At 39.8% G+C, this 12,882-nt stretch overlaps 1 protein-coding gene across 1 annotated transcript; it reads right to left on the reverse strand.

Moving 5' to 3' along the window:
- Positions 1-8,160: 8,160 nt before the first annotated feature.
- On the reverse strand, positions 8,161-12,315 carry LOC118556301 (gap junction epsilon-1 protein-like). The gene is given in 5 exon segments (XM_036130536.1): positions 8,161-8,790; positions 9,246-9,443; positions 10,264-10,446; positions 12,141-12,158; positions 12,160-12,315. Coding segments are annotated over 5 exon segments (618 nt in total). The 5' UTR covers positions 12,181-12,315; the 3' UTR covers positions 8,161-8,592.
- Between the last annotated feature and the right edge of the window lie 567 nt (positions 12,316-12,882).

Below are 12,882 nucleotides of genomic sequence, written 5' to 3' on the forward strand. Positions count from 1 at the left end.
TTAGAATATTACTTAAGGCTAATACAAAAAAGGGATTTTTTAGAAATGTTGGCCAACTGAAAAGTATGAAAATGAAAAATATGAGCATGTACAATACTCAATACTTGGTTGGAGCTCCTTTTGCCTCAATTACTGCATTAATGCGGCGTGGCATGGAGTCGATGAGTTTCTGGCACTGCTCAGGTGTTATGAGAGCCCAGGTTGCTCTGATAGTGGCCTTCAACTCTTCTGCGTTTTTGGGTCTGACATTCTGCATCTTCCTTTTCACAATACCCCACAGATTTTCTATGGGGCTAAGGTCAGGGGAGTTGGCTGGCCAATTTAGGACAGAAATACCATGGTCCGTAAACCAGGCACGGGTGGATTTTGTGCTGTGTGCAGGCGCCAAGTCTTGTTGGAACCTGAAATCTCCATCTCCATAGAGCAGGTCAGCAGCAGGAAGCATGAAGTGCTCTAAAACTTGCTGGTAGACGGCTGCGTTGACCCTGGATCTCAGGAAACAGAGTGGACCGACACCAGCAGATGACATGGCACCCCAAACCATCACTGATGGTGGAAACTTTACACTAGACTTCAGGCAACGTGGATCCTGCGCCTCTCCTGTCTTCCTCCAGACTCTGGGACCTCGATTTCCAAAGGAAATGCAAAATTTGCTTTCGTCAGAAAACATGACTTTGGACCACTCAGCAGCAGTCCAGCTCTATTTTTCCTTAGCCCTTGGTGGTGGATCTTGAAGCACTGACTCCAGCAGCTGTCCACTCCTTGTGAATCTCCCCCACATTTTTGAATGGTTTTTTTTTTCACAATCTTGACTAGGGCGCGGTGATCCCTATCGCTTGTACACTTTTTCTGACCACAGTTTTTCCTTCCCTTTGCCTCTCTAATAATGTGTTTGGACACAGAGCTCTGAGAACAGCCAGCCTCTTCAGCAATAACCTTTTGTGTCTTTCCCTCCTTGTGCAATGTGTCGATGGTCGCCTTTTGGACAGCCGTCAAATCTGAAGTCTTCCCCATGTTTGTGTAGGCTTCAGAACTGGACTGAGAGACCATTTAAAGCCCTTTGCAGGTGTTTTGAGTTAATCAGCTGATTATTTTGTGGCACCAGGTGTTCTCAAAATTTAACCCTTACACAATATTCTAATTTTGTGACACACAGAATTTTGGATTTTCATTTGTTGCCACTTCAAATCATCAAAATTAAATGAAATAAACATTTGAATGCATCAGTCTGTGTGCAATGAATAAATATAATGTACAAGTTATACCTTTTGAATGCAATTACTGAAATAAATCAAGTTTTTCAAAATATTCTAATTTACTGGCTTTTACCTGTAGATGGCAGTGTGCTTCTGAGTGTTTTGACCGGTGAGCAGGGCCAGCTGCCTAGGGCGACAAATGTGTTGGGGGCGCCCTCTAGCGTCGCCCTTAGGCTTACTTCACATTAATCATAGAATTAGGAAAAAAAAGCGAATTAAAATTAAAATAACACAAAACAGCGCAAGAAGACCTCGTTTATTTATTTTTATATTATAATTTTGTAGACAGCTGCCGACTGAACTAATGTTACAACCTTGATATGATTATATGCGTTGTTTTACCGAAAAATCAATGCATCACACGTGTTAAGATACAGCTGGCTGTGATTATACACCTGGCCAGTAGGGGGTTCCGTGTGCACATGAAGCTCCAAGAAATGAACCCTTTCTCAAACCAGTTGGCTCAAGTGGCTTAATGCCTCATGAGGCTTCATCTCACCATCACTAGTAAAATGTATTTATGTGTATGCGTATTCAATGTATGTTCAGAATGCATGTTCAGAAAAATGCTGAAAATACTGACTTTGTTGACGAGGTAGAAGTCTCCGAAATATTTGCATAAAAAATTATACATTTGGAATTATAGGGTTAAACTTCTTAAGACGACTATATTAGTGAAAAATAAAGTTGTTGTTTTTTAACTACCACCAAAATGATGATTAAAAAGTCCTATATAGAAGCAAAACGCTCAAACAAAGGAAGTTCTTTACTTTTGCAACAATATCTGAAGGCACACAGGGGTTTATTTTACATTTATTTCATCAACTTGTGTGGATTCTTCATGGGTCTTATGTAGTTGTAGTTTGGAAGCATACATAACTTTGGTCATAACTTCTTGGTCAAACAACCATGGGGTCCAAGGGCTGTGAGCTCTTGGCAATTTGAATGGAATTGCTGCTTTTTGCAGATATAGTCCCCTTAGCCTCACCATGAAGGGACGGAGGGGTTGATTTGATGCAAATGTGCTAAAAAGATTTAGCCCTTCCTTATTTGTGAAGCGATATTAAAGTATAACTTTATAAGATGCTCCATATTAGGGCAGGACAATATAGAAAAAAAACATATATATAAAATAGAAATCATACTGATCGATATCGATAATTATCACCAAATTAAAAACAAATATTTTAAGTGCAGCCCTGGTTATTCTATGCTGTTGCTTATTGACCTATTTTTAGATACAGTACTCACAAAGACTGAATTCAAATTAAAACCTTTATTCAACCAACTTTTTTACCAAAACTACAAGTTTTTAAAAAAGAAAAAAGAGCACCTGCTCTCTGAACTCTTTGAAGGGGGCGGGGCTTCCTGGATCTGTGTTGTGATTGGTTGGGATGATGTAACCACTGTAACCTACAAGGTTAGAATGCATAAGGAAGAAAAACTGTTGTTCTATTGAACTTTTTCACTGATATACAGCTATTGATTGATATACATCGTTATTTAATTATCATCCAGCCCTACTCCATGTTCTTCATTTTAATGCAGGCAGAAGGCTGTACATCTTTATAAGAGTTCTTACAAAAATAGAACTTTATTCTCGTAATTTTACGACGGTATTCTCGAATGACCCCCCCCCACCCACCAAAAAATAAAAATAATAACAATAATGTTGTGAAAATGAGATTGACTGTTATTTTGGGGGTTGCAGGCTGAAAAGTTCAGGAACCCCTCCTCCAGCAGACACCAGAGCATGGAGCGAGTCACATAGGTATAGATCAGTATGTTAAACTCTGTGGTCGTGTACTAAAGCAGAAAATATGAAATGCCACACTTGGGCTGGGAAGGACTTACTGCCATAAGTGAAGAGGTTTTATCAACTCAGTCTGGTTCACAATCACTGGTAGAATGGAGCAGAGAGCAATATACAGATTTGTAAAGCTGTCACTAAAGCATTTGATCTACTCTCCAACACTCACCTACGGTTGTGAACAATTACAAGTTAATAAGAAAGGAATTTGCAAATACAAGCAGCTAAAATCACTTCCTTTTCTGGGATTGCTGGACTCACTTTATGGTGATCTCTGTTTCCAGGACATAAACAGTAAATGACTGACGGACGGACAACCTGGTAACCATTATTTACCTTGCCTTATCACTGTCTGCCCAGACATCTCTCTTCTACTTATTGCTATCCCACAAAAGGTGTCCCTCAATGCTGTTTTTTAAGACTTAGTGTCCTAATGATCTACATTAACAATTTCTAGCAGCTTGTACCTGATGCATTTTCATTTCTTTATGCTGATGTCATCGTTGTTTATTATTGTACAAATGCATTCCTGCAAAGTTCTGTACACGAACAGAATAAAGAACAAACAGAGGAAAGAAAAGCATTACGGAGGAAAACACATTGTGGGATTAAACATTGTTTACAGGGAAAACACCATGGTCTTGTTGAGCAGGAAACTAAACCCATCAAGTGTTGGGATATCAAAGTATTTTGTTGCTCAGAGGACAGGACTCAGAAAACGGATTTGTGCCATCAGAACAAGTTAGAAACTCAGAGCTGTAAGGTCCCAGAACCTCAATTGCTGCTTAAAACCTTTATAATCAAGTATCAATTTCAGACTCAGATGTGTGCAAGTCAGGCAGAGTTTCAATCAGCTGCACAAAATGTTTTATTAAAAAAAAAAACAAAAAAAAAAAACAGCATCTACAGAAGAAAACAAATATAATCAAGCACTGACAAATTGAGACAAAACTACTTTGAAAGGAAGCGGAATGGTTTGGAGCAGAGAGGTTGTCCGTCACAGTTAAATGACTTTATGGTCTGTGGAAGGAAAGAAAACTTTGATTTATTTGGCCTGGCTTGTGGCTGGATGAACCTTTGACCTGATGTTCTTCTACATAAATCCCACCCTACGACTTTTAGTACTTCATATTTGTCTAATGCCAGTTTAATTTGGTCCCAACCCAAGAAGGAAATGCTGTTTTGTGTGTGTTCCAACAACAACAACATTATTGTCCTCTACACAATATGACTTGGAAATAAAAGCAAAATCAGATTGGGAAAGCAGCTATGATGATTCATTGAGCCCTCCTGTGCATGACTATAATTTATTTTTACTCTTGTATTCAGCGTCCGATCTAATCTTTGTTTCCCTGACAGGATCAGGAAGCTGAACTGGTGAAACAGAGACGTAGCACAGAGAGCCACAGGAGTTGGTTTGCAACGTTTTCGAATAAAAAACAACAAAAACAGCTTAATACACATATATTTAGGTTTTTAAGTCTTTGCTTATTTTAACTTCTTTTATTTGGTTTTTCACTTGTGTTCTATTTTAAATTTTTATACTTTTTATATTTAAAAAAAATAGTTTTACTTAAATATTTGGGTGGTTTATAAAAAAATCAGTTTTTTCAAATAAAGTCTCTTCAATTAGATTACCCGATAGAAATCAGAAGTTTTTAGCTTTTAAATATAAATACATCTACATAAAGCTTCTGGGCTGCATTAAATGTTGCATCAACACATTAATTGGCTGATTTTATAAGTTGAATACAGATAATTAAACTAGCGTTCCATTTCATAAATAGCTAAATGACTTTTATGTTCCCACATTGACATCAGAGTAAATGTTTAAACTTCCCCTTCTCTTTACAGCCTTATTTAAAGCCTCCATACATATTGGACCCCCTGGAAAATGTGTGAGATTTGTCTGAAAATAAAGTTGTCCTTTGTTGCATACTGAAAATGTTGGAAAGTCTTAACTATGAAGGCCTTCAGTCACTGATTAAACACAGGAAAAAGGAAAGGAAACAGGAAAGGAAAAGGAAATTATAATTTTCACACAAAGTTATGCAGTTCCCAGTTGTCAACACTCTGAACCAACACATTTTGCAAATGGGACGGCACTTATTCATCCAGGGTCCCAGGATTTAGGTCTAGGGACTGAGAAGGGCATGAAATAATGTGGATTTTTATGTCTGAGAAAAATATTTCTGTGTTTTGGATCATTCTCCTGCTAAAATACTGAAGGGCAACCCATTTTACTTTACAGGAAGAGGCAACCTGATCTATTTATTTACTTATTTTTGACCTTTAGATGAGAAACAACCCCCCCCCAGCATCTCAGATCCTCCTCCTTACTTAAAATTAAACAGGATTTGTTTTGCGTTGCACATTTATCCTGTTTATACGTTTCTTTTTAGACTTGTCTGACCAAAGAACCATGGTTCCAGTTTATATTTGTAGCCTTGGACATTTTTTAATCTCCCTCATTTTTACCGTCTTCCTCACTGTGCATGTTGGCAAGATAAAACTGGGTCCTCATCCGGCCACGTTTGTCCCTCTTCCAGTTGTTTTAAACATTCCAGGCTTGCCCTCATCTCACTATAGATGTCGGCACGTTTAGATCAGTATCTATTTTTTGTGTAAAAAATTTGATCGGATTTGAAAACCAACATCATCAGCACAATTTATCCTCTGAGAAAATGACCTAAAACATGTTATGAACAAAATTTAAACAGACCAGCAAATGTTGCTTTCGAAACTGCCAAACTAAATTATTTAAAATATCATTAAAAACTCAAAGCTAAGTGGAGAACATTTTTGCTTTAATCATCTCAAGACAAAAAAAGATATGAAAATTGCTGGTCATATGCAATGTAGTTCAGCAATCAGACAAACAGTTTGCACATGAAGTGTAACTTTCTGATGTAGCTAAAAGGGTGAAAACAGTTTTGAAGGATGCAGTGATCGCAATACAAATACATGAATGTGAGAACAAGATGTAACAAGCATTTATCACTCTTTTACAGGTAGCGGGTTACAAACAAAGGTATAAATAGGAATTGAAACAGTAGAAGACATGCAGCAGTAAAAATATAATTGTACACACTATCACATGCGTTTTGAATAAATTTAGTAGATGTTTTCAAACCTTTAACTTGTACTATTTAAGAAAAAGAAAACGCCCTGAATCTGGTAGTAGTTTTAAATGTGCCTCAAAACCCGTTGAGTTTCTGTGTTGACACTTTACAGCTGTTTTGTTTAGGACTGTCTACGGAAATAACATTTTAGTGATATGGAGCCTATTTTAGCAGTTAATCCAGCCTCATTGATGGACCTTTGCCACAGGTTTCTGCTTTTATTATAAGTCAGCAATATTAACTCATTAGCCTGCTGATGATATTAGCCTGCTGAGCAGTAGTAGTTGCTACCAGATTAACACGCTTATCCATAGTGGCTCTCCCTGATAAACTATGCACATTTAGTATGCTAACTGGTAGTAGTTCCTACAACTTTCCTAAAGGTTTTCCCGATTAGTATGCTAATCCGTTGTGGTTGCTACTGGTTAGCATGGTTAATCTGTTGTGAACGTAGCTGATTAGCATGCTAGCAACCAACCACAGTTAAAATGCTAATCTGTTGAAAGGCTGGGCTCTCTCCCACTCCAAAGTTTCCTGAAAAATGTTGGGAGGGTGAAAGGAAAACGCACTATTCTCTCAGCCTTTCAGTAGCTACGTTTACATGGGCAAAAGTAATCGGAATAAAGGGCTGATCGGAATAAAAGGTTTAAGATTTAGATGTCTCCTGGGTAGCTTCCCCTGCAGGTTTCCAGGCTTGCTCTACGGCGAGGAGATCTCAGGATGGGACATTCTCAGCAAACTTTATATTCGTTCTGACACGAGATCATTTGGGATTCGCCATTTGGGAGAAGGATGTCTAAATTCCCCTCCTGGACCTGTTACACCTGCGTCCCAATCTCAGAGGTGCGAAAAGCAATTGATGCATGGACACTATTCCATTGAAGCTTTTAGCATGCTAGTTTGTAGCAGCGTCAATGGGTTAGCATGGTTATCTATTCTGTTAGCGGTTAGCATGCTGGCCATCAAACACAGTAAGAATAGTATTTGGTAGTTTTGTTAGGCTTAGATCTTTTAAATAGTAGCTTGAGATCAACTGATGAGATTTCAATGTGTGACGCTGACTTTAAAGGTTTAAAAAGGTTCTGAAAAGCGGGCATGATCCACCTTTGTTATACGATCTTGTACCTGAGATGATAAACAGATAGCGGAAAACTTCACAACAAAAGTTGGATGGATGTCTGAGTAAAAAAAGAACAAAACAGAACAGGAGAGGTAATAATTTTTCCAAGGACAGAAGCTAAGTGTAAAGGAAAAAAATGCATGAAATAAGTTAAACGAATTAGAATAATTGCTATTTGAATATGGAGGACACCTTATTCCTTTTGTCCAGAATCAGACATGGACAAAAGCTTTAGGGCATCTGCTCTAAGCAAGCATCGAGGCTCATCAGAGCATTAAGGACTTAAATCAAATTCATCATATTTTCAATCAGATTTTTTTTCCACACCCACTAAATCTATTAATAACTGCTTACTGTAGCAATGTTGTGATATGCAGGGAATAAATAAAACATTTTCAAATAGCATTAATTCTTTTTATAAATATCTCATTAAAAATTATATTTTTTATTTTAAATATCAACACTACCAGGTTTTCTAATGCTCCATTTTTCTTAATTTGTTACACTCAGGATAAACCTAGCTAATATTTTTGAGGAGATTCTTAGTGAAGATGTCGTCATCAAGACATACTGATTTCTTTCCGTTTCTGGGAGGCAAACTCAGGCAGTCGGCCTTTCTGGTGCACTGGATTGGTGGGAGAAGCTCGTTTCAGGACAACTAACTTTTTATTTTAGCTCGATAAAGAAATAACTGGCATACATGACAGCTTGGATTAGAATGCCAATTTTTTTTTACGTAGGAATGACAAAGCTGAAATTGAAATGGAAACAAATGGAAAGTTGTACATTGTATCTATGTCTTTTAAGCTTTTATTCTAAATTACTAGATGTGAGGCTCATTTGCAATAGTTTTCAGGGGACGTTGCAATATTATAAATCCTCAAGTTTGTACCGAAATGGGTTTACTATCTCCACTGATCCTAATAATTGTAAGGGACCTTGGTAGGTCTAGGAAGCTGACACTCTCTGGCCATCCAGTCCAATCATATGACTCCATTTGACCCAGCCAGTACAGAACCATCTCACTTCTAAAGCACAACAATGGATGGTCACTCTATACTTAAAGGCAACAAACTCCAAAAGAACAGTTAGTTCTGGCCAGCTCTGACGTGATTGCACCTTCTTCCATGTCTCGGTGCTGCTCACTGATGGACTACAGGTGAGGTCTGGCTCCAACACCGACTTTCTGCTCCACGGAGCTCCAGGTGACAAAGAGCCCGACATGAAGAGTCTGAAAATATGTCAGACATTTTCTCTCGCTGTACATGAGCACGAAGCTGTCTGTCATTGATTGTTGAGATAACCAAGTCGCCGGCTGAGGATCTCAAATATCTCAGCAACGCAGAGGAGGATGGTGATGACAGTGAAGGTGTACATGGCGCTGAGGAAGATGGTTTTCTCAAAGTGCTCCGGTACCATGCACTTGGTCACATTGAAGGCCTTCTCCAAGGAGCTGGCATCACACACGTACACTGGGTGGACCTGAGGAAATGATAGAAAAGTAAGAGGAAGAGCTTTTCGTTGGTTTGGTTTTCTCCACCCATGGTCCGGTTCATCACTACCAAACGCCTCCAATTTGGTTGCATCCTTTGACAGGACTTCTGACTCTTTGAGATGCTATTTTGTGAATCTAAACCATGTTGCCTTATTCTTCTCTAAGAGAACGTCTTTCATCATCAACTCTACCAAACAAGTCATACTTGCTGAGTCTTTTTCTAATGATCCTTTCCATTTAATAACCCGGCTGAGGCCTGTGGAGTCTGAGACGGAGTGAATTCACTTGTTTCTCTGATCCTTAGTTCAATACACTGGGATTTAACATGTGAAGTTGCAGTTGATTACAGTAAAAGTGAACCTTCAAAGGGTACGTATGAGTGGACGATGAAAGGTTTGACGGAGCACTGAACAGAGTTAAAGGTTGTGAGAAAGCGACAGACCTGAAAACCAAAGATGTGACTTTGTAGCCAGAAGGCGATGATTTCTAGAATGATGCGTAGAAGAACGGAGATGATGTAGAAGACGGTGTAGACGGGTCGTTCAAGAATTTCCTCTTGGTCTATATTCTTACAGGCGGCGTACAGGTGGAACCAAGCCCCAGGAACCAGCACAGTTACCAGCTGTAACGCCCAAAAGACCTGTAGAGGGCAGAAATACCAATGTAAACAGAATAATACAGAGAGGCTGGGTGTTAGGGAGAATGTTTCATTAGTCTGTTCCAACTGTGACAGTTCCTTGTAAAAATCTTGTTTTACAACCCTGGTATACCTATGTCCCAAATTACATCCAACTGGACCATTGCTTCTGGGTCATAACTTGATATTTTTGTGAGGGCATCAAAAAAATATTAGAAATGGGAACAATATTTCAGTGCACAGTACTGATCTTAAAGTACTGAGAAGAGTTTTCTCCAATCCACCCAGCATCAAAACTATACATTCATTGTCAAACATTTACATACGCCCCATTGAGGTTTGGTAAATTCCATTTAGCAAATTGTAGCTTAATTTCATACTTTTTGTATTTACTTACAAGCTTCTGACATCATCCTGGTTGAATGTTATTCAAGGGACTGGTAGAGTTCCTTTAAACTGTTAGCTTTCCTGGTACAAGTCTAACTTTAAATCATGCTCCACAAATTTACAATCTGGTCGAGGAAGGCGATTTCAGAAGGTTAATGTTAGGAAACTCTGGTCATTTCAAAACCAGTTTGGATCTCCGTTTAGGATCATTTTCCAAGTTGTGATGATTGGTTGCACAATAAATCACAACTTCCTGTTTTTACAAATCTTGGCTGTTTTATAATCGTTCCCTCCTGGAAAAAAACAGTTCAGTAAATGCAACATTAACCCCATGATGGGAGAACTGAAACATCTGACCGGTACTGTAAGTCAAAGATACATCTTGACATGACCAGAACTTTCTCTGGTTCTGGGTTCTAGTGTAGCTTGGTCCCACCTGAGGCGTTATGGGTCTGAACTGGTTGTAGCAGAACAGGTTGAGCTCTCGGCGATCCGGGTCGCAGCTGAAGTGCAGAGCTTCGTTGCCGTAGACCGCGAAGCCGAGAACACCCAGGAAGAACATCCGGACCGAGCCGAAGAACAGCGTGTGGAACTGGCCTATCACTGTAGGAGGCCTGAGCTGGAACACACCCACAAACAGACAGATAAACTCTGATCACTCACAGAGGCAAATAAAGCGTTAAAGCTAGGCGGCACACGGCTTCACACGGCTCTGGTTGAGATACTGCGCAGATATTCTGCCAAAGTCATTTCACTGAGATTACAGAAAAAGCTCCGCACTGTAGAGTAATTACCCTCCCCCACCAGTTGCTGAGTACTGCCAGCCAGCTGGCTGAAACTAGGCAAAAATTTTCCAGACGGACGGAAATAATAAATTCAGGTGTGTGGAACTAGTTCCTGTAGCAAAAGAAGACAGAAACTCATGGTGTGGAAACTAAAGGAGAATAACCTTTAAACCATGTTTTATTTAAACTAAAGTTGGTTTGTAAAGACCAAAATGGCAAACGTGTTAATTGTTCTGCAAGCATTGAACTAGTACTGCTTTTATTTGGTATTGATTCAATATTTGTGATTAATGCATGAAAATCCAAAACAAAAAACCAGTAAATAAATGTCATGACTAACATTATTATGCTAATTGTTTATTTTAGCAGAAATAGGAAAAACTCTTTCTTTTCTGTTCAAAAGAGAAAATTTGTTGCTGTACAAAACCGATGAATATTAATAGTCTTCCTTTCAGCTCTTGACTTTTTATATTTTCCCAAAGCAGATCAGTAATGTTAAAGTACTTTTTGACATTAAAAAAAGCCTTTGTAGCCACGCCTGTTTAAATCAGGAAGTAGGTCTCATATACGGATCTTGATGTGCAGTTTCAGAGATCTGCGTCGGAAGCAGTTCTTGCCCAGGAGGAGGAGGAGAGTCAACAGCCAGACCATTGAGACTAGCACAGCTGTGAGCATGAGGCTTAACTGCTCATAGTTTTTGCTTGTAGAAAACTTGTGCTGATGTCCAGAGATTACTTTAAAGCAAAGGCTGCACTCTCCAAACACCAGACCTTTAATGTTGAGCTCTGATGATCACAGGAAGACGCATTGTTTCTTTCTCAGTGTCTGCTCCAAATAAAGGAGAGAACATGAATACAGCCGCCGTCAGAACATCAGTCCTTTAACTTCCTTCTATCCACCACATCTGTTACAGTCATTTTAGGGAGTTTTTAGGGCCAACTCCTCTCTTGGTAATTAAGGGTATAAATCATCACTTTTTGAAGTGCTTCCCTCAGTAAACATTGTTACAGATTAATACCAGAGTTTATCATAACGTCATCCCTCTTTGGCAACTTTCAGTTGAGCTCTTGGCTACCTTCTACTCCTGTTTTTTCCCCCAGACTTTTATTGTACATATTTATCCATTTCAGTCATGGAAATAAAGCGAACTGAACACAATTAACAAGTAAAAGTTGCATAAAACTCTTTGAATAGAAGCTGTTTGATCACTGCGTGGCTATTTGAAGCCTCTGTGTTTTTTACTCAACGTGATTTTTCCGCCAGCATCTCTTACAGGACCAGAACTCGGCTGCACACGTCCGCACACCGTTAGAAAGAAGGAGAAAGGGCTTTGTCTGTCGGATAATCACAGAGGCCCTGAGCTCTGAAGGCTGAAACAAAAAGCCATTCAGAGGAAACGTTTTCTCATCTCTTCATCGGCTCCGCTCAGGTAAAACCACCCCAGCACCTGAAACAGCTCAAAAACCACACAAACGGCCTCTTCGCACCTCATAACTGCCGCTCGGGCTACACCTCTCATCCTACTCACACATCCTTCGTAGAAGTTCATTGATGTAGTTTAAAGACATGACGGGCTCTCTGATGCCTGCTGCGTGATGCTCCGGTGGCTCCGGGCCCCCATGGCCAGGACTCCAGAACCCTGCAGCTGAACCCCTCCACCTCTCTCTCTCTCTCTCTCTCTCTCTCTCTCTCTCTCTCTCTCTCCCCTGTAGCCTTTTATCTCTCCCTGAACATCAACTGACCCACTCAGGGGAAAAAACACAACAGGGACCATGGGGGTCAACAATAGGCTGGGGGCGGCCTGCATTATAATCCCAACAGAACCGTGTCAGCGAAAAAAAGCCCACCGCGTTACACAATGCAGAGAAAACACCTGGTTAGGTGAAACCACTTGTGTTTTATTCTTTAGGTCTGCAACATTTAGAGTTCTGCCCCCTGAGAAACTTTCATATTTTTTAATAAATCATCTAAAAACCAGACAGGTTAGATTTCCTGCCGCCACAGCTTCCTTCTCTTGTTTCATAGACTTGGCTGAAGTGGACACACGGTCACAAAAAACACAACACCCTACTGCCAGGACGTCTGAGGTCCCAAAGAGATACACAGCAAGACCAGAACCAGCGCAGAAGAACCAGAGCAGAACCAGAGCAGAACCAGAGCAGAACCACGGCCAGAAGCAGAAAGAAGAAGTTAGTCCACCACCAACCGGAATCCTGGCGGCGGGGTTGCTGTTCATATCCCCAGTTTTTTTAATTATTATACTTATCCCA

This window comes from Fundulus heteroclitus, unplaced genomic scaffold, assembly GCF_011125445.2.
Source record: "Fundulus heteroclitus isolate FHET01 unplaced genomic scaffold, MU-UCD_Fhet_4.1 scaffold_36, whole genome shotgun sequence".
Classification (NCBI taxonomy): Eukaryota; Metazoa; Chordata; class Actinopteri; order Cyprinodontiformes; family Fundulidae; genus Fundulus; species Fundulus heteroclitus.